General features: G+C 39.2%; 2 protein-coding genes across 3 annotated transcripts in view; one reads left to right on the plus strand and one right to left on the minus strand.

The window, feature by feature from the left end:
- Positions 1–6,535, minus strand: part of jakmip2 (janus kinase and microtubule interacting protein 2) — a 29,029-nt gene extending 22,494 nt beyond the window's left edge. For both annotated transcript variants that reach the window (XM_067608526.1, XM_067608527.1), the window contains exon 1: positions 6,236–6,535. The gene's annotated coding sequence lies outside the window, so the exon portion shown is untranslated. The remainder of the gene's footprint in view (positions 1–6,235) is intronic.
- A 2,834-nt stretch (positions 6,536–9,369) lies between these two features.
- Positions 9,370–24,527, plus strand: LOC137195863 (sodium- and chloride-dependent GABA transporter 2-like). Its single transcript, XM_067608528.1, has 14 exons — positions 9,370–9,891; positions 10,059–10,193; positions 10,590–10,730; positions 11,147–11,234; positions 11,523–11,655; positions 15,846–15,980; positions 16,071–16,174; positions 16,476–16,600; positions 17,391–17,503; positions 17,609–17,746; positions 19,227–19,329; positions 19,489–19,589; positions 20,038–20,208; positions 22,184–24,527. Exons 1-14 carry the CDS (start codon positions 9,702–9,704, stop codon positions 22,316–22,318), a joined length of 1,812 nt encoding a protein of 603 aa, XP_067464629.1. The 5' UTR covers positions 9,370–9,701; the 3' UTR covers positions 22,319–24,527.
- The last annotated feature ends 1,836 nt before the right edge of the window (positions 24,528–26,363 follow it).

The raw sequence follows: 26,363 nt of genomic DNA on the forward strand, positions 1-26,363 counted from the left end.
GGAATCCCTCTTGACTCTCACATCTCCTGTGATTTCTATTTCCTCTTGGAGTATCCACGCAATATTCTTACTCAGCACTCTCCTCTTTTCACACGGCATGGGAACAGCTTTAATATTTGAACATAGGAAGTTATAGCAGCAAATTTCTCTTGTTTGAAGAGTTTTCTCAGCAACTGCTCCTTCAAGGCAACTAGTTCATTACACAGCAGGTAACACACTATTTAACCAACCTCAAACTGAGGGCGATCAACCTTAGAGGCATCTTCATGACACTGCAAACTCATCCCACAGACAGCATGGTCCTTATGCATAAAACATACATATAGCATCTTCTTATATAGTTTTGAAATATTGGTTGCAAGCTGTTCCATGTACTGCTGTAAATAGAAGTGAGGAAATCCTCATATAATGTGAGGAAAACAATGACGAATTCAATGCTTGCAGAAGACAAGAAGAAAAACTAAGAACTCCTTATCAACTTTGCAGACTGATTTCAATCCCTTAACAGCAAAACATAAACTCTGAGTGTATCAAACATGAGTGTGAATTACTGATTGCAAAGATGCAAATTTGTTTGAGAAAAATGCTATAATCCTAACTTGAAGCGTGAAAACACAATGGCATTTTAGAGCTAGTTAAAACAACACTAACCACCAACATCTCTCTTAAGCAAAACAACCTCAATGGGAGCCTAAAAAACTATAAAATAGAATAAAAATGTATCAGCACCTTACACAACACTCCTGGTAGCTGCTGTTACAGTGTGTGATACCTCCTCCGACATGAAATGTCACCATCTGACAAAACTGAGAACCATTTTATAGGGACTCCCAGGAAATCTCAAGAGACTCAAACAAGTTAATGAAATTGCTACTGTCATGCCAGAAAGGGTTTAAAGGACTGGATCTTATAAAAGCTGTTTATGGTATTCCTTTAAGAACTAGCAAGTAGGTCAAGCAGTTCACAGATCCATCACACTGTCATGCCATAAATTATTATTTAAATTACCATAAAGTGGAGAGTTGTGCCACAAAATGCGTTCATTACCTTGCAAGTGATTCCTTCACTCAGTCAAAGGTGTTATAACTATTAAGATCTAAACACAGGATTTGTTCTGTCATAACCTCTACAATGTGTGCATGATGTGAGCAAAGCTATGGTGGCCAACGACATATACCTGCAGTTATACAACCACGGTTTCTACATTCATTGTTTGACTTAGGGGCAGGGGGACAAGCTGTAAACACAACATTGACATATCCCCTTACAAAGCTGATATATTGAAAGATGCAAGGCAAACAGCCTACTTTCACATCCAGCAAACGAAGGACAACGTTAGCATTCATTTGAAGTTGTGTTTCTGTCCGCCTGACAAATGTAAGTCCAACATTCATTCACCTTTTAGCTCTGTTTTGGTTTACACCCACTCTTGAGAAAAATATCTGTCTCTTTAGCAGATAAATGTTCACCAGCTAGTTGCTGAGCAATTTTAGTATCCATTTGGAGTCATGTTTGTAGCCACCTGACAAATATAAGTCCAATATTCACCTTTTAGCACTGATTTAGTCTACATTACTCCTGACCAAAAACATTTAGGTCTTCTCTGCAACATGTTCGACTTTCCTTCTACGTTATCTGCCATTTGGTGCTGGGCAGGTATTGGCTTTTTCAATAAAACAGCTGCCTACTACACCTGTAGACAAGCTTGATTAGAGCACTGAAACCGAACTGTACAATAAATTTAAAACCAAAACATTGATATCAGTGCTTCCCCTGGGTCGACTACTTTGGGGTGGTGGTAGCGGTGGTTGCCTGGGGTGGGGGGATGGGTGGGGGTTGTGCGCTGAGCAAAACTTGGGAGAGACTCAGCAGCAACACATTTCTCCATTCTCTGTTTAGGGGTGGCTGAGACTGACACTAAAATGAAAACAGTTGGTCCACCTTAAAGGTCAATCCACCTTAAGTGAGCCTGGTCAGGTTAGGCTAACCCATTGTGGCTAACTTTGGGGCTAACCCCCTTCACTTTTCCATCAGTTAGGGAAACAAAAGACGAGACTTTTCTTTGTCTTGAGAAGCTGCAGCTTTAATTAACTGAAACACTGTATATTTACTGCCAGACTCACAACTTACTGCTAACCTTTTCCTTTGCTCCGCTCGCATTCACTGTCACTTTTCTGCAGCTTGCTCAACCACTCACTCACTACACACACACATTACACACTGCTTTATTCCTTAAAGGAGTTATGCTACCAAGAGTTTCCCAGGCAACAACACAGAGGTTGACTCACATTGCTGAACGGCACTGCACAGAGGCTCCCAAATGCTATTGATTTCCAAATGAATGGATATTTGGCGTTATTTTTGGCATTAAAAAAAAGATTTTTTTTGGCCTGGCGGGGGTTCTCTTGTCCTGGAGGCCCGCCAGGCCTGTACAATTATAGGGGAAACACTGGATTTTGAAGCCACTGTGGAGCTGCAGAGTCAGGCGATAATTCTCTTGGTTTTATTGACTGTGAGCTGCACTTTTCCCATTACACTGTCAGGACATTCAAAGCATTAGAAAACAAAATGTTCAAGTGGAGATGCTTAGCATCGAACAGCAGAACACTATAGTTGCACAGAATGAGGGCACCCACTCAGGGTGAATGTGAGTATCTGTATGATAGGAGGTATTGATGGTAGGTGGTGAAAAAGAGACCATGCATGCTCAGAGAATCTGTTAGGAGAAAAAGGTATATAGTATATCTGCCTATGTCTGAACAGACTGGGAGAGAAGCTCAACAAACAGTGAGGAAAGAGATAAAGCAGACAGACTCCGGTGAGCAGAATGGCCCATTTTCTCTCTGTACTTTGACTGTGAGCGTGTGTACGTGTACCACAGTGTTCGTGTATCGATGTGAGCTTGTGTGCATTGAATACTACAACATGAAGCACATTGGCACCATGACCCACTTTTGGCTCCTCAGACATCAAATTTGGGTGTTAGCGCTGGATTTTCCAGACAGTCCACCAGGATACCAACAGAAACAAAAGCCTTACTGCTGCTTTAGTCTGACAGTACTGTACTTATGGTAAAAGCTATGTAGAAATTATCAGTGGTTGATGAGCTTTCAGGACATATTTTTGCTCTTTTTTTATAAGATTTTCAATCTTTTTAATGATAAGTTGTGATAAATGCCAAGGCTGCATTTAACAATATTTCACATCAGTTTAGCCAAATGTGGCTCATTCATTGCCATTCAATTTCATATGCCATAAAAGAAATGAAAAGCCAGCTACTGTGTCATTCATGGTACAAAAATGTGGGCTCACAAAAGAGCTGACATTAGACATACTGGAAGTGGCCATCTTTATCTCTGCTCATAAACAGGAGGTGGAGCTAAGGAGGCTATTGATTTCTGTAGTTTTTCCCATTTCCAAAATAAATATTTCAATATGGAGCCAACATTTTCTATATCAGGACCTAACATCTGTCATCCACTATCCAGTCAAACTACTATACAAACCATACATTTAGGGAATAAAATAAGATTTGGCTGCTTTTGGGGGTTCATATTTGGAGTTTCTATTAGCCCTCCAGGACTGTGCACGCAGCTCTGTAGCGAAGCAGTAGATCATATTTTGTTGAAAATTATTTGGCAGGAAAAAAAACAATTAAAAAATACAGCGGCTGGTAAATCTTAAGGAAACATACATCTTCCATACAGTACATTGACAGCAAATGCTGACAAGATCGTGTTCAAGCACACAAATACACTAACACTTAACAATAAGTCCCTTGCATGATTGTGAACTAGGTTACAAAAGACTATTCACAATGAATGTACAGTAAATTTGGCTGTGAAAACTGTTTACAAAAGTGAGGGTTTGATTTTGCTGGGTCAAATTAAATAAGAATTACATGCCCAAAGGCTGAACATCTCCAAATATGTAATCTGGTTGTGACTGATGCATTTTAGATATTAAATTTTGTATAGATATTGCATATTGTATTTGGATAATGAAACCCACTGTATTTGCAAGACTCTATGTGATGCATGCATATAGAGCTATATTTAATGACGAATTATACTGTATCATACTGTAGTAGGCCCACAAGGAAATTATAATTTACATCAATATTGTTGCTTGTTTAGTTTCTGATACAATCTCACAGATCACCCATCACTGTTGCAAATTGCAAAGTGTCAAAATCAAGAATATCTAAACCAACTATTGAAATAAAGTTTTACCAAAAAATGTACAATGTAATGATAAAATACAAAGAGGGTGCCATCTACAATTGCCCGTTCTCGTGTTTAGCCCAACACCAGACACAGACAGACAGATCTCTTTAGTGATTTCATGTCCATGTATTTGTATCCACTCAACCAACAGGCACTTTTGGCTTAATCTATCTTACATTTCTGTCTCTTACATTTCTAGGCTATTTTCTTTTTGCTAATCCGGGTTATGCAATCAAGTCAGCAAAAGTTAGTCAGACTGATGCCAGCGTGGCCCCAATGTCAATGAGCAACTTAAGTTCAATCGGGGTGGGATGTGGTTATGATGTAAGTTGGTTCAATGGAGTCAAGCACCACTCTCCTGTTTGTTTTTTGGATTGCATTTTGTCTGCTTCTTAGTTCAGGCCAAAAAATGACTTCTAATCTATCTGGCTAAGGTCAAAATACCAACCCAGTGTATGAACAGAGCTCCACTAATGCTGGAAATAGTGCAGCATTAGTAGAGCTCTGTGCATCAAAATGGTTCACATCTGCTCCATGGTTTGCATGTCTCAGATTATTAATTTAATTGGTGTTTGTAAAGTAAACATAAAATATAATGAAAATTCACAGCATTAGTTGCTATTACCAAATACTGTTCATCAGTGTTGTGTTTACATCACTGTTTATGTAACCTGACTATCCAATGCCAATCCAGTGTTGTGATCTTTTAGTCCTGTACAGTAAGTTTCACATTTAGACCTTCATTAAAAGTCAAATTTACGTATTAAGTTGTTGGGTAGTACAGCTGCAATCCAACTTAATGCTTCATGTGACAACTGATTACATGAGTGAGATTTTCCAAAGATGTTAGATTAACGGTAACATGTGGAGGCTTTATCTATTAAGTAATATGACAATATAATGCAACTTGATGGCAGTTAGATACGGAAATGAATATCATTGTCACCTCTGCTCAGCTGGCTGAATATCACAGATAAACACTTCAAGATAAATCTCATGTTCCTAAATATAATCAAACTTTAACAAATTTGTTCATTAATATGGCCAAGCCAACATAAAAGCAGAAAAACATCACTGCCACAGGTTAATCATACTGCCTGATTGTATCAGTTCTGATCTAGGCTCAAATTCCAATCATTTTTAAACTGATTTATCTAACTTTTATCCACTTGCTCCATCAATATGTGCTATTGACTTGCTCTTCCTTTGCAATTTAATCTATAAACTATTAACTTGTGGGCAGTCGTTACCCTACATCTGTGCTGACCCTAAAACAATAGTGACAAATGCCCTCCCAGCAGGGGTGATGTGTGTTAAATCAGGCCAGTGTAGTGTAACACCCTAAGGCAGATGCACGCTAACCAGACCCTGTGCCTCAGTCTGGAGGCCCTGCCAGCCCACTGTGGACTAGCATCCTCTTGCAACATCACTGCACCATCCTTTGAGGACAGTAATATGTGATGACCTGTCAAGCAGAAAAATGCACATACTACACACCACAATACATGGGGGATAGAAGCCACAATGCGCATCTGGCTTTACCTGAGGCTCATGCATCAACAGCTGGAAGCTTCACTGCACAACAAGCAACCAACCAGCAACCAAAGATCTACCAGCCGTGGGAATACACAGACAGACGATGCAGCATGAGTATCCGTCGTGTAAAACGGCCCTGTAAGCCGATGAAAATCCCACACAAGCTCTATCCCCGTCATCTATGAAGGGGCTTGCTAGTGTAGGCCAGGCTGTGCCACTTCCGACAGGCAGGCTATGCCAATGCTACACGCCCAAATAAGACAAGTTGCACGATTGTATGTCATTGTACACGATAATGACATTTATTGTTTTAATGTTGCCGTTTTGGATCAGCAGCAGTGGAATAAAAACGAATCCGATATGCATCTCGCACCGCTGCTGAGATGATCAACCTGACTCCAACCAACCAGCAGGCCCGCTAGTCCCACTGACTCCCAGTTTAGACGTTGTTCAACCTCACAACATCGCCTTACCTCGTGATCCATTCTCACCGTGTGGCGTCCTAATATGTGTGAAACCGTGTCCATGGCATGCTCCTTTTGTTTTTGTGAAAATCAACAAATTTAAAAAAAAAAAATCGCCCCCCTCCGCTATGATCTCAGCATCAGCAGCAGCCCCGTACAATGAAGCAGTGATGGCCGGTGGTGATGATGATGCTGGGAGCCCCGCCCTCCTCTCCATGCAGCCAGAATGAGCTCACTGGTTTCCAGCTCAGACGCCTCCAGTGCCGCCGCAGTCCACCAGCGAACAGCACAGACCTACTTCCATCCCCTACACCGCAGGAAACGGGTCGTTTAACCGGCCTTGATGGTCTTGTAACTGTCCTCATAAGGTTTCATACAAGTACCCAAAATGTTAAGGGGAAACGTTTCAATTGTAACGTTTCGAATTATAATAAATAAATAAATAATGTCCCTGCAATATCACACAGTAGGCTATATATGGTTCCTCCTGACTGTAGTCAAGAGGACGGATAGCACATTGTTCTTTGGAGGACGTCCATACAACATTATGTTGAGCTGTGTATTTTATTTTATGCACAAATTAGAAAGTAAAATTTTCTAATTTAAATAAACAGATTTCTAATAGAAAGGATTTCTAAAAAAAAAGATCTAATAAAAAAGGGATTTAAAAAAAATTTCTAATAAAAAACATAATAAAAGAAGGATACTCTTGGATCAAATTGGTTACCATTAATGAGCCCCTTTAGATAACAATTCTCATTTTTGCCATGTAGCACAATAACCTAGGCTTTAGGTATCGGCTGATACCGAGTACCGATCCAATACCAGTGTTTAATTAATAAACTGTGTGGAAGAGACTGGGATCATTCCTTTATGTGTAACGCAGAATCAGGCTTGATTTAAACATTGCTTTCCTAACTTTGTAAAATAAAATGTAACAAATAAATACATAGATATAAATTTACTGAATTGTTATTTATCAAAAATAATGGTATCCAATACCAGATTGGCCCATTGTCACCTATACCGATCCAGCTATTTGAGTCAGTATTGGACCAATATCCAATATCAGTATCAATATAGTTGCATCTCTAATTTTAAATCATATTTGTCCAAATGTAATCCACTCATCAACAATGGGGATAACACCACCATCATTACTGTAATGAATCCACTCTGCAACAGCAGGAGGCACATCTCTAAATTGACAGTGTAGTTACAGAATATAATGTTGTATAATTTATGCTGTATAGTGTATGTGTAAACTACAGACCATTTGGTGCATTTACTTTTTGAATTATTATACTTACATTGTCCATTGTACCTGCTTTGCTAATATTTTGCCATGCCAGTAAAGAATGTGTTAACACCAGGCGAACATTTACAATGCAACAGTCTGAAAATGTTTTTAGGACAGGTCACATCCACTTCCTTGGAGAACTACAACTTATACTGAACATTAACAAACTGATTGATGATTCTCGCAACCTTTGTTATGTAGCCTTAAAAAGTCATTTAGTGCATATTTTTACAGCTCCCCTCATGTTGTGTTGTGTCAAAAATCAGGTTAGGAAAAGGTGAGAATTTGGAGTGAAGAGTAAGAAGAGCAAACAATTTAGCCTGTCAGTTTGTGTGATTGATCAGTGTTTGAAACTGGTTTTTATGTGTTTTCAGCGTTTAAGAAACCTAAATTCAATTCAACATGTATTTGCAAACACATGTAGCAACACTAACAAGATTACCTAAGTGATAAGAGCTGCAACATAGTTTGCACAGTTACTGAAGCAGAGGGTAATGATACAGTATGGGACAGGATTATGCAACTTTGTATATTCAGTTACTGTACATGATATATCTGATGTTTGCTGTCTGTGTAAAAGAGCAAACTGTGGTAAATACAGAACGGCAAAGTTAAACTGATGCAGTTTTGCCTTGAACTCTTAAACAGACTCTATAACCTTTATAGCCAACAGGTTTAATGAATCCATTTCAGAATCAACATCAACCACCATTTCAAAAACCTCTGATACTCATGATTTGTATCACTGCAAAACGTTTAGATGAATCAAAATGAACAAAATATGTCTTTTATTTTAAAGGCTAGTCTGGGGGGAAAAAATCCCTCTATGAGCTGCATGGATGATGCAGTAAAAATTGACTGAGAGGTAGTGCCACCCAAAGGTCGCTCCCAGAACTGTGCGTAATTGCCAGACCCATTTAGTGGATTAGCTCAGTTTTCTCTGGATGCAGGAGGAGAGGAAATGAATGTATGAATACTATAATAAACTTTAATAGGATGTTCACCTGATACTTACAGATGCAGGAGTCATGGATTCCAGTCAGCATGTAGAGTTTAAACTCTGACTAACTGCAACACTTCAGACCACACACGGATGAACAAAAAGAAAAGCTCGGAAGTTCAAACAAATGTGATGAAGATGCTCTTTGGTAGGAAACACAAAAGTTAAAAGAAAGAAAGAAAGAAAGAAAGGTCCAAGGTACTCTTCTGGCAAAAAGTTTAAAAGCCTTTATTCAGATGGCTATTTCATGGTGAAATTCTTAAAAACATGGACAATACTTGTGCATGTTAAAACGTAGCGGTACAAACAGCCTTCCTCAGGGTGCGACACACGAGAATGAAGTTGGAGGAAAAGTAGACTCTTCATAGAAACACAATGTAAATGTATTCGATTCAGTATCGGATGTGGCCAATCTCCACCTAACTGTTGCTGAAAAGGCACATGTGTGGTATTTATTTTATTTAGTTAAATCCTGGCAAAACATTGGAATGGAAATGCTGCCGCTGGAAAGATAGTTTTGCATTTTCTCCTTGTTTAACTTTGGAAGTTGAGAAACAAGTTGTGTGTTTCCATTCACAAGTGACGGGAGCCGACCTACTGTTTAATCTGTTACAGATGTTGCCTGTTCTGGTTTAAGGCTGCAGATCACGTTTTGTGTGCGCGTTCCTCCAGTGAGTGACGCGTGCTGCCACTCGTGAGAATGAAACATATGACTTCCTTTGTGTCCATATGTGTACACACATGCAAACACATAACAAAACACTGGGTTATTTTGCACAATTAAGTCCTTGATTCCACCAGACATTATTGTTTCGCTTAGGTGTCTGATGAATTAAGGTGGAACAGACGATCTGTACCGCCCCTCATGCTCTGTCTCCAAGCCTCTTTAACTCAATGACACACTCCCCCAGCCCCTCCATCACACGCATCCACAACTTAAATAGTTACCAACATCATTCTCAGTAACAAGACTATCAGAGCTGCTATCACTGCTGCTATCATCTACACTTTGCTTACGGCAATTCTCAACACATCCTCAACTTGAGGATTGAAACACAAGTGTTTGAGGTCGTGATCAGTGCGCACTCAATCTTATGTGGATGCAGATTACAGTTGCATTTATTAAAAAAAAGTGTTTTTCTGAAACTGTAGTTTTAGTGATTTGAAGAGAGGAAATGGTTGTGAACGGAAAGAATGGCACCTACACAGTTTCTGTGCCAAACGGATACCCTCAGAAGCCTAAAGAGATGGAGGAACGGGGATACTGGGGGACCAAAGCCGAATTCATCCTGACAGTGATGGGTGCGATCATCGGACCTGGGAACGTATGGAGGTTCCCCTACCTGTGCTACAGAAACGGCGGAGGTCAGTGACTTTCCACAAAAATTGAAATTGTTGTTTTCAGTTTGTCAAGCGCATGTTTCTGAAATGATCCTCTAAGACAATTACAGGGATTTTTTAATTTTTTTTTATCTGTACAATATCGTTTTTTTTTTGGAGCATTTAGAAGTAAATTCCTCTTCTTCTTGCAGGTGTGTTCTTCATCCCATACATCTTGTTTATGTTTACCTGCGGGATCCCCTTATTCTTCCTTGAAACTGCTTTAGGACAGTACACCAGCCAGGGAGGAATTACGTGCTGGAGAAAGATTTGCCCTCTTTTTCAAGGTACATAAAATGGCTAATTTGCCTTTAACTTCTTTTGAAAATATTAATGATAACATACTTAATGCGTCGTCATACTTGTCTGTTTCACCGGACACTTTGTGCGTAATTACGCACGGAATCTATCCTTCTGACCATATCGCCGTTTGTCATCCGATTGGTTAGGAGCAGATATCTCGTACTTTTTAAAATCACAACATAATGATAATGTTCCAAATAACCCACTTTTGCACAGGACACTCTTTACTCAACAAACAGTCTTGCAAGTGCATCAACAAAATAATATCTTCGCCTAATATGGCCTTCACTCATCTTGTATTTTTATTCTCTCTTTCTCTCTCTCTCTCTCTGTCTGTCTGTCTTCTTCTTCTTCTTCTTCTTCTTCCTCTTCTTTTGCAGGCTTGGGCTATGCCAGTCATTTAATCATTGCGTTCAGTGCCACCTCCTATATTATCATCATTGCATGGGCATTCTTTTACCTGTTCTCATCCTTTAGTGCGGATTTGCCTTGGGCCACATGTGGAAACTACTGGAACACAGGTAGGCAGTCCTGCAGCTTTTGGTGAGGATTTCAGAAGCCTGTAGATGTAAAGTGTTGTTAATAAAATAGCCAGAAGTGAGCATGACGAGTTTCCCTTTTAGCTGAGATGTAGTAAGTATGGAGTTGATCACTGTAGTTTCACTGCAATATTGTTGAAAAACCTGTGGGTGTTATGACCAATGCTGGGGATTTTATGTGTAACTCTTGAGATGATATGAAATAGAAAGAAAGATAGAATATAGATCAGTTAGTCTTTGTTTTTGCTGATAATTTGCATGTTAATATATCTGAGGGATGCAACAAAGCATGTTTTAAATAGTTTCTAATACTTGTAATATATGATATTCACGTAGTACAACATTTACTTTGACAATGAGCTTTTTTTCATTCCCAGTATTTTATCTTCTTGCATTAGACTCATGCTTGGACTTAAGCCATCCGAATATGAGCCACAGCATAACATCCAGAGTGAACACTACTCTTCCTGTTGTGGAGTTCTGGCAGTAAGCACTAGTCAACTCTAAAAAGTTAAACTGAATGCTAATTTTTCTTTCAATCCCCGCCCTCTCTTTTTCTCTCTCCCGCTCCCTTTTCTTTTCACAACACTTCGTGTCACACCAGATCCTCTCTTCCTCTCCTCCTCTCCCACCCACCCATTGTTTTAGCTAGTGTCTCCCTCCCTGTCACTCTTTGACTCCCTGTTTTCCTTTCTGACTATAAGTCAGTTTTTTTCACTTTCACCCATAATTCATTTTGGTCTCCCTCCACCATTGCTCCCCTCCTCTGTCCAGGCGCAGAGTTCTGAAAATATCTGGTGGTATCGAGGAGGTGGGCAGCTTGAGGTGGGAACTTGTCTTGTGTCTCATCCTAACCTGGGTCATCTGCTACTTTTGTGTTTGGAAGGGTATCAAGTCCACAGGAAAGGTTAGCTGATTTAACACTGAATGGAATTCATGAATGTTTTACCTGTTGTATAAAAATATCCCCAAAATGCTGATGAAAATGTTTTGATTAAGTCGGACATCTATGCATTCGGTTCACACTCCTCCAGACAAGATATTTATTGTAGATACAAACTGCTTATACAACTGTAAATATATTTAGAAAAAAAGGAAACCTTTTAACATTAGCTCACAATTCCCCCAAAGAATTGGGGTCCCTGGGGCAAAAAAAAAACAGAGCATTATCCCTCACTGGCTTCTTACCAATTACCATGCTAGTTGTGTTGGTTACAATGTCTGGCCAAGTTTGAGACCCTGCTCCCAGAAACTAAACCCAGGTCTCTGCAGTGGTGGGCCATATGGACACTGCCAAAGCTTTTGGTGTACAAAATCCACAATTGTTGGGATGTTTGTCATTGTTGTAGTACACAAAGTTGAAAAATGTATAAAACATTTCTCCAATAAATGTTTAGAATGCACCCCAAATGCATTACATTATATGCAAAAAGTTATTACATCATCCACTTTTTCACATGGTTGAAATCAAATTTTAATGAACATTTGTAGATACAGTATGTCTTAACTCTGAAGAGGAATAGTTTGTTTTTGAGAGTTCCTTTAAAGAGTCTTTCCTGCTAGATCTGACAATCTGAAATAAATAGTTAGTTCCTTGACGTAAGTGTCTTGGAAAGAATGAATGTATTTTCCATTAATTTCAAATTTCATCACTGTAGAAATTTACATGGCTCCAAGGCTTTGGGAGCAACACCCTACCATGCACATTCAGGGTTCACTCCAAAACACTTCCAGTTCAAGCTGATGTCATCTGGGCCCACACTTCAAAGTTATTATAGATCCACAAAATGAATAAAGGCTGGCATTGTTTGGGAGAGATTCTGCAATTCATGGTTTGTGGTTGATCATATCATATTTTGGCTCTGCAGTTAATATAAGAGTTACAACCAATAAAGAAAATTGTCAAACTGAATATATTTAGCCAAAACAGCATTCGAAGATTGCAGGTAATCCTAAAATAGCATGTACCTCAGAACACAGTTAAGAAATTGTCAGATATGATCATCAGAATTGCTTGCTAACCATATTCCTTGGATAAGAACCATATGACGAATGGTACCATATCAGCTAGGTTTTGGTCTTATAGGTCCTATCTGTAGGAATCAGAAATTCCTTCTCATTAGTGACATCTGTGGCTGTTAAATGAGCTGCAGTCAACATCCTGGTGCTCGTGCATGTTAGCGGCACAAGACTATTGCAGGTGATGTCTTTTTCCTCGTTTACACTTCTCATAATTACATAAAAGATCTCGAACTTTGTGTTTTATACCATGTTTCAGCAAAGCATCTCTCACTCCCAGTCAGTCAGCCCCCTTCCCCCTACTTGTGCTTGCCTCGCACCCTCACACACAAACACACAGAGGCTCCTGCTGTGCTGTGGCTGCTGGCTGGTGAGAGCCAATCTGCAACACCCAACTTGTACAAATATGCATTAATCAACCACTCAAACCTGACCTGACCCACAAACCGCCAGTTTGTAGCTCAGTGAGCTAGGCAGCAACGCGCTGTGGTCAGGGAGCAACATGCTGTGATCAGGGAGCAACATGCTGTGGCCAGGCAGCAACATGCTGTGGTTTTGTCGTGAAATATGTGCTTATTACGACCTTTGGACTACTAACAGGAAAAACAAAAGGGGTAAGCTACGTTCTGCTATCACTCTGGAGCTTGTTTTCTGCTCCTTTGTTGAGGAAATAATGTTGCTTTAGCTGTTTGTGTGCTCAGGAGTGGGTGACTTGTCATTGCGGGGATGTTTAATTGTTAAATGTGTTGTGGTTGACGGAGGCAGCTAGCTGTTTCATTAGCTGGAGAGCTAATATCTGCAGGGTGTTTCTAGTAGGATAGCACCGTTTTTGTTGTGTTGTTGTGTCATTATGCCGGTCGTTTGTTGACGTTAGTGGGAGAGAGGCAAGGCACTCAGGAGCGCTCAAAAACGTCACTTCCACTGGATTTGCATAGAAAATTTTTATGTTACATTACTACCTGTTCACTCATTAGCAATAAAAAACAACTTATACATATGAATTGCTTCACAATTCTACATATAGAACCTTTAAGCTGCAGGTATTTAGATCAGATCTGATATTTTGAGTTGCAAAACAGCCACTCAAGACAGCAGCCGTCTAGAGTGCTGATCAGAATCAGAATCAGAACCTGTTTTTAGCCAAACATACAACAATACAAAACAATAGAAAGAGTACTTCTTGGCTCCGACAAACGCAACATAGAAGAATAAAAGTAAAGCAAAGCAAAAGTAGGGTAATAATAAATAATTCAATAAACAAAGTAATATTAGAATTAAATTTAAAAAATGTAAATCTATTTACAGAATGGAATAAAATAGTTTTCAAATGGGTTATAAAACAAAGAAATTAAGTGTATGAAATATATGCAGGTGACAAGTGCAAAAATTTGACATGTGCAATAAATAATTTAATTTTGTAACAATGTAGGTTGAATGCAATGAACAATGTTAAGTCCAGTTTGATGAAATATATGAAGATGACAAGTGTAGGGATTAAATGAGGGATGTGAAATGTAAAGTCCAGTTTGATAATAGTAGCTTCTGGAAAGAAGTTGTTCCTGTTTCTGCTGGTGGAGGTTTTTATGGATCTCAGTCTTTTTCCTGAGGGTAGAAGTTCAAAGAGTCTGTGTTGAGGGTGGGATGGGTCGGAGATGATCTTGCTTCCACACCACCTGGCCCTGGTGGAGTACAGCTGATCAATGGGGGGCAGTTTGAAGCCGAGGATCTTCTCGACTGAGTGAATAATGCGCTGCAGCCTGAATGTCCTGTTTGGTTGCTGCACTGTACCAAACAGTGATGGATGATGTGAGGATGGACTCGACAATGGCAGTGTAGAGCTGGATCAACACTGCCTGTGGCAGGTTGAGCTTCTTCAGCTGCCTCAGGAAGAACATCCTCTGTTGGACCTTCTTGGTTATGCAGCTTATGTTGGTGTTCCATTTAAGATCCTTGTATATAGTGGTGCAAAGCAACTTAAATGACTCCACGGCTGCTACTGTTTTGTTGTTGATGGTAAGGTCTTGAGCATTTTTAGCTCCAGGCTGTTATAGCTGCACCAGGATGTTAGCCATGCCACGTTCCCATCCTGGATCAGACCAATGATGGTTGTGTCATCTGTGAACTTGAGGAGCTTTATGGAAGAGCTTGTGGAGGCGCAGTCATTTGTATACAGACAGTAGAGGACAGGGGAGAGCACGCAACCCTGTGTTGCTCCAGTGCTGATGGTCAGAGGGGTGGACATGTGCTTTCCCACCCTCACACATTGGTTCCTGTCTGTCAGGAAGATAGTGATCCACAGACAAGAGAGGCTCACGCAGTCAGCTGGGAGAGTTTGGTGTGGAGGACATCTGGCACAATTGTGTTAAATTGTGTTAAAAGCTAAAGTCAATAAACCTGTTCCAGGTGTAGGTTCCCCAGCTGTCCAAATGCTGGAGGATGAAGTGCAGGCCTAGGTTGACTCTGTCATCCACAGACCTGTTAGCCCAGTATGCAAACTGCATGGGGTCCATCAGGGGGTCAGTGATTGAATTTAGATGGGACAGGATGAGTCTTTCGGAGGGGTAGGGGACCAAAGGAGGTATGGGAAGGAGTGGAGGTGGAATGGGGCAGAGGGGTCTGTTGAACCTGCAGCAGAACTGTTTTGGGGAGCAAACGCCAAGACACATTCTTTATATGCTTGCATACTTGGCTAATTAACAGATTCTGATTCTGATTTTTATTATCATCCAATGGCTGTTATATTCAGCTATTTGCTCTAGTTATAGTGTAACTAAAAGTGTTTCAGTCCCAGACCGAAAGTTAGTATTGGCAATAGTCACAGTTGTTTTATTTGTGATTGTAAGATGGAGGTTTCCTTCGGCTCCCTCTGCATTACGTCATTAAGTGTCCTCACGAGTAAAAAAGGTCCTTTCTTCATGTAATCACTGTAGAATGCTTTCCAGGAAGATTAAATGGATGAAAATTGGAACTTGGCATAAAAATGAGCAAAAGAGTAGATTTGATTTTTGAAAATTAACCGATGGTCCACAGTAATCTGCAAAATTCCTCTGACTTTCTCTGTTTCCTCTTTGATTTCAGGCAGTCTTCTTTACAGCGACCTTCCCCTTCATCATGCTGTTGGTTTTGCTCGTGCGTGGTGTCACCCTACCAGGGGCAATGAAGGGGATCATTTACTACCTCTACCCTGACCTCTCTCGCCTTTCAGATCCCCAGGTAAAAACACAAAGTCTCTACACTTGAACCTCTACATTATTTTCTCTACACATGAACATACACATGCATGTATTTCTTTGACATTTTCAGGTGTGGATGGATGCTGGCACTCAGATCTTCTTCTCTTATGCCATTTCTCTTGGGTTCCTAACCTCCCTTGGGAGTTACAACACTTACAACAATGATTGTTACAAGTAAGCGCAGTGCTAATCTGTCAAAGCTATCCTGCTGGATATTAATTTTAACTTGAGCTGGATACTTAAAGGAAAATGTTTTTTTGTTTTTTACACAATATCTCTGCAGCCTTAGATTGTTGCTGTGTGTGGACACAATGCGGTTAACCCATGGAGTTAATACTTCTATTATGTTTCTGTATAATGCAAATTCTTCTCCTAGCAAATATAATGAGCATTCACTTCTACAATACTTTGTATCCTCTCCATCCTCTCCTAAACTGCTTACACATTTCTAGAATTGGATTCATTTTTCTTTCAGGGACTGTTTCTACTTGTGTTTGCTGAACAGTGCCACCAGCATTGTGGCAGGCTTCGCCATTTTCTCTGTTTTGGGTTTCATGACCTACGAACAAGGAGTGGATATTTCTGAGGTTGCCCAATCAGGCAAGTACTGATCCTGTTAAGTTCAACTTTAGTGAGCATTAGAGTGACAAACTTACACTTCCTGTGAGGCTTGTTGGGAGAGTTTATGGTATAATAGCAAGATCCAGCACCCTGCATAGACACTAATGCTGCACTCTTTGTGGAAACTGTGCCAAATCATGTGATGTTTCTTCATCCTTATCCCTTCATCTTTCCAGCCTAAGAGGCTTTCTGGCAGACCTGATACCTTCTTCTGTCACTTGTTTTCTTTTGATATTTTACTTTTAACTTGAAGCATGCAGCTCAGTTCACGTGAGCATGATTACTGCTAACCAGCAAGCAGTAGGAATACAGATCTGAAGACAAAAAAAGTCACGGTTGACATCAATCACGATCTACATTTTAGAAATCATTAAGTAATTTCTGAGTTGCATTGACTTTTTTTTTTTAGCAATCAGAGCTAGTGCCTCAACAAGTCTCAGGTGCCTCTAACATGTCTTAGCAGCTGAAATAACCCCCCAAAAACCAAAAGCTTCAAATGTCTACAACTAGCCAGTAAGTGAATTTTTAAGGCCATCAGCACTAGAGGAAGTAATTTACCAACAACACTGTAAAATCCCTGCAGATACAGTATATAATGGTGATTGTGTTCAAACATTTCAATCATTTCCTCTTTTCATATGACTGTGACAGAAAACTGACAATCAATCAGTTTTATGGACACACAAGTGACATATTTGTTTGTTGCCTATACTTTATGTTTTACCACACTGTACATTTTACTCCACTACTCTACTTGTTTGTTTTTTAGGTCCAGGTTTAGCATTCATTGTTTACCCACGTGCTGTAGCCATGATGCCCATGCCTCAGGTGTGGTCGGTGTGTTTTTTCATCATGATCATTCTGCTTGGCTTGGACAGTCAGGTACCAGTAAACCCCCTCTGAATGAATAAATTAATGATTGAATGTATAAATGGCACAAAATATTTTACTGTCCCGACTCACCTTCCTCCTACTTGCTTCTTCCAGTTTGTTGGTCTGGAGTGTCTGATGACGTCACTGGTTGATCTGTTTCCAATTTACCTGCGTCAAGGCTTCAGACGTGAGCTGGTTCTACTGGTTATCTGTTGCACCTGCTGTGTGCTGGGACTCTCCCTGGTCACCGAGGTTCGTACAGTACACACTGAGCAGTTAGCAAAATCCCTTCTTGGAATAATTATAGGGATGTATTATTTTATTATTGTGCTGTATTATTGTAAAAGGAATTGTTCAGCATTTGGGGAAATATGTTTAATTCACTATCCCACTCTAAAGACTGTCCATTCAATTTGAAGCTGGACAAGCAGCTGGTTAGCTTATTTTAACACAATGACTGTAAAAGGAGGGAAACAGTTTATAAAACAGGTATCAATCTTCTGTGCTGACCTAAAAATTAAATGCTGAAATGCTGAGCTGTTCCTGTAAATCTGTATTTTTTTTTCCTAAATATTTTAATTTCTTGATTCCTTTAAGTATCCAGCTCAAGTTGAATAGAAAATTTAAACTGCTAAATGTTGCAATTTCTCTCATTGTGAAAACAGCAGCCGTTTCTGTTAGCATGACTCCAGTGTTCTGTAGCTACAATGTTACAAAGTATATTTAAATAATACATTTCTCTTAATTTCATTTTAAGTTTAAATTAGTTTGAACTTAAGTTTAAACTTAAACAAGTTTAAACATTTTGAAGAGATTTTGGATCCTGGATCTTTTGAATAAAAATTGTAGAGACCCATAAAACTTTTAATGACTCTATTTCAGTTGCAGTCTGAATGCACAGTCACAGTCCACAAGACAACTGTGAAATTAAAGGCTTTATTGATCGATTTGATTAGACTGGGATATTGACCAAAACAAATTGCAGTACTGCCTAATTGACAGGTTCCTGGCCTCATTCAATCACATGAAGACAAGCATGTTTTACATGTTAAGCTCTTTTTGTTCACTGAGGTGAGTCAACATCAGACATCAGTTTCTTGGCCAAACACAATGAATAGTGTACTTTCAGTAGCGGTAAGTCTTAAGACATTAAGAACAGGAAAACATGTTTCTGCCAGCAGAAGCACACAAGCTAATGCACACCACAAAAAAAAATTGGCCTCAGATACATTCCAACCTTCTTCTGTTGTTCTCCTAGAGGGCATGAAGGAGAGCCTACCTAATCCTCAAGCAGGATTCTTGCCAGTTTTCCATTAAAGTGTAACACAAATTACATTCTCACACTTTAGAAATCTGAATCTTTAGTACAAAAGCCAAAGGCATAATTAAACTACATGAATCATTAACAAAAACAAGTTGCAGAGCTGTCATCTCAGACAAGTGTAACAGGTATTTTCTGCTCACATTAAACAATAAAAATACACATTGATCCAACTTAGTCTGGATTGACACCATTGCTAAATGCACCATTTTAAATGGAGGACTAGATTAGAGGATTAGCTGCTATCTTTTCTAATCAAACCTTTGTACATAATGTGCTATTGCTGATTAATGCCATTACTACATAAAAAGGGTAATATGATCATGGCTGTTTATCGGGGGGGGGGGATTGATCCAAAAAACAAAGTCTTGGTCTTATAATTGTAATAATTGTTATTACTCTCCTTGTTAGGGAGGGATGTACCTGCTCCAGCTGTTGGACCATCATGTCTGCAGCGGCACCACCGTACTCTTGCTCTCCCTCTGCGAGTCTGTCAGCATTGCCTGGGTGTATGGTAAGTCACAGACAATAACACTAACCAAGTAAAGACTACGTCCCTGTTAACAAAACAGACACAGCTCTTTTTTCAGACAATGAGACACTTGAGTTACAAATATTCTCAAAAAACTTGAAAACACTCTCAAATTTTTAATATCTTTCCTTTTCCTTAAAGGTGCTGACCGTTTCTGTGGCAACATCACAGACATGATCGGTTATCGTCCACACCCGTTGATGATGTACTGCTGGCGTTACATCACTCCCTTCATCTGTTTTGTAAGGATCCAGTAATTTAATTCACTGTCATGTGACTTATTCATCTCTTTCACATGTGTCACTATCTCTCTGGTGTCTGTTTCTGTCTGATGTATTAATATCTAATGTGTACATTCATAAGAGAAAAGGTGGACCAACCCAGTGATGATTACTGTATGTGCAGATGAATCACAGGCACAGATGTACACAGCTGTAAACAAACACATAGATAGTGGATTTACTGTGTTGTGATAACAGTATAGCACTCATCTTCACCTCTACCCCCTTTGACTCTTGAAGTTAACTTGCAATCCCACAAAATTACAACCCAAACTCCCAACCTCAACTGCTGCCATCACAAGTTAATATTCAAGTTATATTTATATTCTATTTATATTCCCTTCCAGTGGTTCTGTATCTGCAGACTGTAACATTAAACATTGAACCACTTTGTCTCCTCTCATCACAGGGCACCTTCATCTTCTCTTTGGTCAAATACTCCCCGTTGAAGTTCAGCAACACTTATGTTTATCCACTCTGGGCCAACATCATGGGCTGGTTCATTGCCACTGTCTCCCTCTCCCTCATCCCGCTGTTTGTGTTATATAAAATGATGCAGGGAAAAGGCACTCTTCGACAGGTGAGCGTGTTGTTTCTTCCTGTATTGAAAAAAGTAGAGAGTTAGATTGGTAAACTAGAAAGCTCAGCATTTAGCCAATGACTTGCTGAAGTAGATCATTTTGTGCTTGTTTGCAGTTCAAATCATACTCTGTGCTGATGTGAGAAATCGTACATTCACTGAGTAAACCGAATTTTTATAAATCATGTTTAGATTTGTTAAGATGGCATTTGGGTAAGTTCTCCACCATTCATAAAGAGTTCTGTGGGCTGGATGAATGACACAGCTGAAGGTATTTGTGTTGGCTTCATTCAAATCTTGGCTGTCGCAACTGGACAGAAGACTGTTTGATTCTGGGTATGTGTAGGGCTTGTTCTACAGTCCGGCTTGGCCTTGTATACAATAAGATTCCTGGCCTTTATCCAAGATTTCTCAGCAGGATTTCTCAGAATATCTTCCCGTTTGCAAAAAACACCCCTAGGATGATATTACTAGAGGACATTTGAACTTTTCACTTTTGAATGTAGGAAGTATTCCTTGCTTAAAGGATAAGTCTGGTGATATGTTAGGTTTGTCAGCAAATTCCATGAAAAGACCAAAACCAAATTATATTTCTGTAATGTAGGAAGTATTCCTTGCTTAAAGGATAAGTCTGGTGATAGGTTTGTCAGCAAATTCCATGAAAAGATCAAAACCAAATTATATTTCTGTGTGCTGTTTTTAAAGATTTATGTATTTAGTGGGTATCAGTGGGTTTGGGGCAGAATGTCACAGAAAGGTTGTAGAAGGTTTTGAGAGATGCACTGATTCATTGCTGGTTTGGGTCTTATCAAGGGATTTGTTGACAGTAACAAAAATATAAAACATTGCCAGCCTTATCCTTTAATCCACATTGTTACAACCCAGCTCACTAGCTGAAAGAGAAGCAAAATAAAACCATATGTTTTTGGTTAAACAGTTACTTATTGCTGGGAAGGCAGGTAATTTAAAGAAAACACATACACAAGAGGCAAACAACTGACCGAGGAAGAGGGGCCTGTGGATGCTGTTCAAATAAAAAAAAAATCAATATAACCAAAAGAGGACTCCTAAATCAGAGCTAAAACTAAATAACACAAAGAAAACAATAAAAATAATACCTCACTCTCTAGCCCTAGTCTTCAGTGGTTTAGAAAACATAAACACAATAAGAACAGCACCCCTGCTCCTGATGAGGCTAGCAAAGAAACAACTAAGGAAAGTGTGAGTAATCAGTGGCACATAGAACTACACCTGGCCCAGTCCCCAAGAAACAAGCAGGTACCTCATACTAGTTTCACAACAACTGACGTCTACATCAACGAGAAGCACATTTAAACAGCGGGCGCTTCGTACAAGTCTCACAAGAGATATCAACACACAACAGGGGCCACTCCAATCAGGACCACCGCTAAGACCGACCGGGAAATGGAGAGGAGCCTAGGAGACTGGAGACTACTTGACATGAAAAAAAAAAGACGCTAAAGAAAATGACTGCACACATACACACACAAGGCAGACATATAAATATTAACGGTAATCAGATTATTGCTGGTTGGTTGTATAGTTTTTTTACATTTATTTCATTGTTGGTAAAAATTTTCTCTCCTGTTTTACACAAAGAACATTTTTCTGATTCAAGGTAGAATTCACTTCAATTCAATTAACTTGTACTGTCATCATGTTTGTGAACATAGCCATGTCAGTCCAGTGCAACTTACTAAAAAAAGAAAACAGAAGACAATTGTAATAACTAAAGTTACATATCAAAAGCAAAAAAACTATCACATGCTAAACTGTTTGAAAAAACATGATAATGTTACTGTACACTGTCAGCATACAGTCGTTCATACAGACATGCAGGGAAATAGTTGCAAATAAAGACAATTTACTTCTGGTATGCACAAAGTAATTAAGACTGCTTATCTTCTCCCACTTGGTGAATTTCAGCTCACTCTTGTATCTCTTTTTTCCTCAGCGTTTCATTTTACTCTGCCAGCCTGTGGACGACCTCCTCTTGGATCAAAAATATCTTCCTGCACTTGGAGCCAATGGCACCCCACCAAACACAGAGCTCAAACCTCTGTCCCACACTGGGGAACTCACTCAGTGAACATAAACTGAGTGAGTTGTCCAGCTGAGAGGTGTACTATAAATTAGTCTGTGGTACTCTGGGCCTGTATTTATCAAATGTCATAAGAGTCATAAGAATGCTCTGAAGAGCCAGTTGAAAATCAAATTGAGGCAGGGAGGAAAGTCTGCTGTTGGTAGAGGAGGTTCATAAGAGAAAACAAACAACAAGGGTCATCTAGTACATGAAGGGGCAACTGAACCTACTATATAAAATGTGCATTTGAAGATAACAATTGACAAGAAAGAAGCTGCCGCTAACTACCCTATTCTCAAATACTCATATTGCTTCAAATAAAATATTATTTATCATGAACAATTCTATATTGTAAAATCATTCCAAAACATGTCTCAGAGGGTTCATTCCCACCTCTGTCTCTGTACTACATCTGAAACCCTGATAGGCTACTCTGAACCTACTTCTGAGACCGCTGGAGTTCTCTAGAAATGTGATAAACAGCTTTAGTTTATGAGTAGGAATAAAAGTGGAGAAATTTTACTTTTATCTTCCATCTAAGCCCAAAATTTCACTCTTAGTCTGACAAATATGGGGCCCGTCCTCGTCACCGTTACACAGTTGTTGGTTTAACTTTTACAGCAAAATAATATTTAAACACACAATATGTAATTTCTGCTGCTAGGGATCTCTCAATCAAAACAATAACAAAAGATGGAGTTTGATGACATTGTGAAGTAGTGTGGGATCATGGGAGTTGTTGTCTTCATTGTTAAAGAACCAGCTTCATCTGGTTAGGATTCCTTCAGTGTTCATCGTTCAGGAGGTTTTACAAGGAGCGTAAATGAGAGTTCTCCTCCTCTACAGAAAAAACAAACCTGATGATTAAAACCGGTAAAAACAGTAAATAAAACAGTTTCACGTTAAAAATCAGCGTTTCTCCGATGCTGTTCGGCGGACACAGGATGTCCAGAGGGGCTGCTAGCTGGGCTGCTAGCTGAGCTGCTGCTAACGTTTGTTTAGCTTGTGTCTCTGAAAACTTAAGATCCAGACGTTCAGGAGGTTTTTACTGGGAGCCAAATTATCCGTAGAGGCCTCCTCCTCTCCAGAACAAACGTACATGGCAATTAAAAATGGTAAAAACACTGAATAATGCAGTTTCACGTAAAAAATCAGTTCTTCTCCAACGCTGTTCGGCTGACACAGGACGTCCGGGGGGGCTGCTAGCCGAGCTGCTGCTAACGTTTGCTCCGCTTGTTTCTCTGATAACTTAAGATCCAGACGTCCAATGACTAAAATCCTTCATCCGTTTAAAAGATATACATAAAAACGACCAAGACCTAAAAAGTTTATTGTAAAAAATGTGGCTAAAAACTGAATCAAAGTCAATTTATGACAGTTTCTGGCAGACAATCACAACGCCAACATATTATCTTGTATGCGTATACGCTTTGGTAGATGCCATTGTGGCGGACAACCACAATGCAGACGCATGCGCACAAGATGATTATCACAACCCACCAAAATATCTAACATAGGTCTAGTTGTCGACATTTTAATACGGAATAGTTACGTATTATAGCTTCAACTTTTACTGCAAAATAATATTTTATAATATTATTATTTTGCAGGGACAATGAAATCATCTCATTTGGTAAATATGGATTTTATTTGTTGCTCCAGGCTTGTGTAAGGATTCTAAATCTATTCTGAGACACAGTATATGAACATTTAAAGCTTACACATGCTAAGATCAAAAATGTCAGTTTGTTGATCACTATCTGACATGTTGCATTCTGTATGTGTGTGTGTGTGTGTTTTTAATCATTTCTCTCCTGTTTTTGTAACTCGAGCAAACTGTTGATAAAAATGTTATGTTGTTTCATTGTGCATGATACATTAGCTCATTTTGTATTTCAAAGCATTCACTGGCTATGTTTTTTAAACATTCACTGCCCTGTGTAGTGATGCAGTATATTTGTAACTAAATATCATGTTTGGAATGTGTACACCCTGTATAGTGCTATATACTGTACCTCTTTATATAATGTACCTCTTAAACTATGGTAAGTGCCTTACTACAACATCAATCAACAATCACTACGGTAGTTGGAGTGTTGATTGAAGAGGTGTGTTTGTGCAACTGCAGCATAGGATATTGACCATGGGTACAGCCCATGCTTAGTCATTCATGATGGAATATTGGTCAAGAATAAATATGTTTCATCACCATTTACGCAAGACTTTGATACTCTGTCATGTGTTTCTCAAATGTTATTTAGCATTTTGTGTTTTGTCTACCCCCTGTATGCAATCTGTGGGTACACCAATAAGATTAGTGTTTCAATGTCATCTTGGTCACTGCAGATTTTAGCCATGCTAGTGGTGTTGCTTTGGTGGTCATTAGTCCACTTCTTTGATCCACACTGAAATATCTCAACAACCTTTGGATGGACTAAGATGAAAATTTGCACATATATTCCAGACTAGTCGTGATGTCACAAATCATGCTCATAATTTCACCCAGATTTTCAGTGAGCACAGAGAAACTTTCAACAGATGAACATGAAAACAGCCTTCTAGTGTCAAACTCTGCACAGTGAAAGTCAAACATCCAACTGAAGGAACAAGAAGAAAAACACACTTTTGAGGGGAGGGGGACTTTAACTAGGATCTCTTTCCAAACTGGAACTAAAATGGTGAACATGGTAAACATTATACCTGCTAAACATTAGAAGGTTAGTATTGCCATTATGAGCATGTTAGCATGCTGACATTTGTACTTAGCTGAAAGCACTGCTGTGCATGATTACAACCTTGCAGAGCTCTTAGTATGGCTGTACATTCTTGATTTGATTTTGGGGGGAAATTATTAGGTGTAAGTTAATGTAATCGTGTTATTATGTCACGTAAAAGGTACAGGTAACAGCTCACATGTGAAAAGATTGCATCATGGTTGCACCCTTTCAAAAGCCAAGCAGTGTTGATAATTAACCCCAGTCTTGAGCAGGATTGCGGATCCATATGGGATAACAATTCACATTTCAGTCAACAATCAGCAATGCCTCTAGATACATTTTTAAACTACTATGAGCAAATCTCATTCAGCCCTGTATTTTTACTAATATTATAATTGTTTTTTTTAATAATATATGTGAAAAATCCCAACTGGCACATGATCATGTCACTATCTTATTTGATAAGTTCACAGATCAAAGATTGAAGTTTCACTGGCTTCTTCAGCATAAAACCCAACAGTCACCTGACTGAAGTTTATAGTGACTAGGACAGGTGTTTCAAATCAGAGCTCTCAGGGGAATCAACTCAGGGGAAATAAAGACAGAGTTCCTAGCAAGGCTTTACAACTTGAAGTGTGTCTCCTTCACTTCTTCAGTATCTTATTTCATATCTTTATCGCTAACACATAAAAATCAGTCAAGTCAAATCATCTTTTCTCTAATGCTGTCATTATAGATGTTTCAGTAGTGTGTATTGATTTTGTTTTTAACTGCTCTGCACAAACCACACAATAGTAGTCTTCCCCCAATATTCATCTTATATCTAATTATGTCTGAAACTAATTTGCAAGCATATTAAACAGAGGCTCAAACTAGAACCATGTTAAGGAATTAAATTGATACTGAACTTGTAAAATCTTCTATCAATCTACATCACCAGAGAAAGCATCTTAATCTGTACATGTTGAAGAGGTAAAACAATTTATCTCAAGTATAACTGACCCAGAACTGGCCTTGATATTGCTGTAGGCAACAACACAGGCACACCATACCTAACAACAAATTATTGCGTTGCATTATTCCCTTCATCTGTTTCTACAGGTTCAGTCACTGATATGTGACTTGTTTCTTTCTTCCACATGTATCATTATCTCTCTTGTGTGTCTGTTTCCATTCAATATTTATAGTATGTAATTTTCAGGTTAATAAGAGCAGAGAAAAGGAGGAACATGACTGTAACACACTCAGTGGTAAGTATGCACAAGTCCACATGTACACACTGAATCACTGGCACAGATGCACACAGCTGTGAGTAAAGACACAGGTGTAGTGGA

Source organism: Thunnus thynnus, chromosome 13 (genome assembly GCF_963924715.1).
Source record: "Thunnus thynnus chromosome 13, fThuThy2.1, whole genome shotgun sequence".
In the NCBI taxonomy this organism is placed as follows: domain Eukaryota; kingdom Metazoa; phylum Chordata; class Actinopteri; order Scombriformes; family Scombridae; genus Thunnus; species Thunnus thynnus.

Coding starts and splice junctions, on each gene's coding strand:
- LOC137195863 (XM_067608528.1), top strand. CDS start 9,702: ATGGTTGTGAACGGAAAGAATGGCACCTACACAGTTTCTGTGCCAAAC. Junction 10,194..10,589: donor GATTTGCCCTCTTTTTCAAG/GTACATAAAATG, acceptor CTTCTTTTGCAG/GCTTGGGCTATGCCAGTCAT. Junction 15,981..16,070: donor CTCGCCTTTCAGATCCCCAG/GTAAAAACACAA, acceptor TGACATTTTCAG/GTGTGGATGGATGCTGGCAC.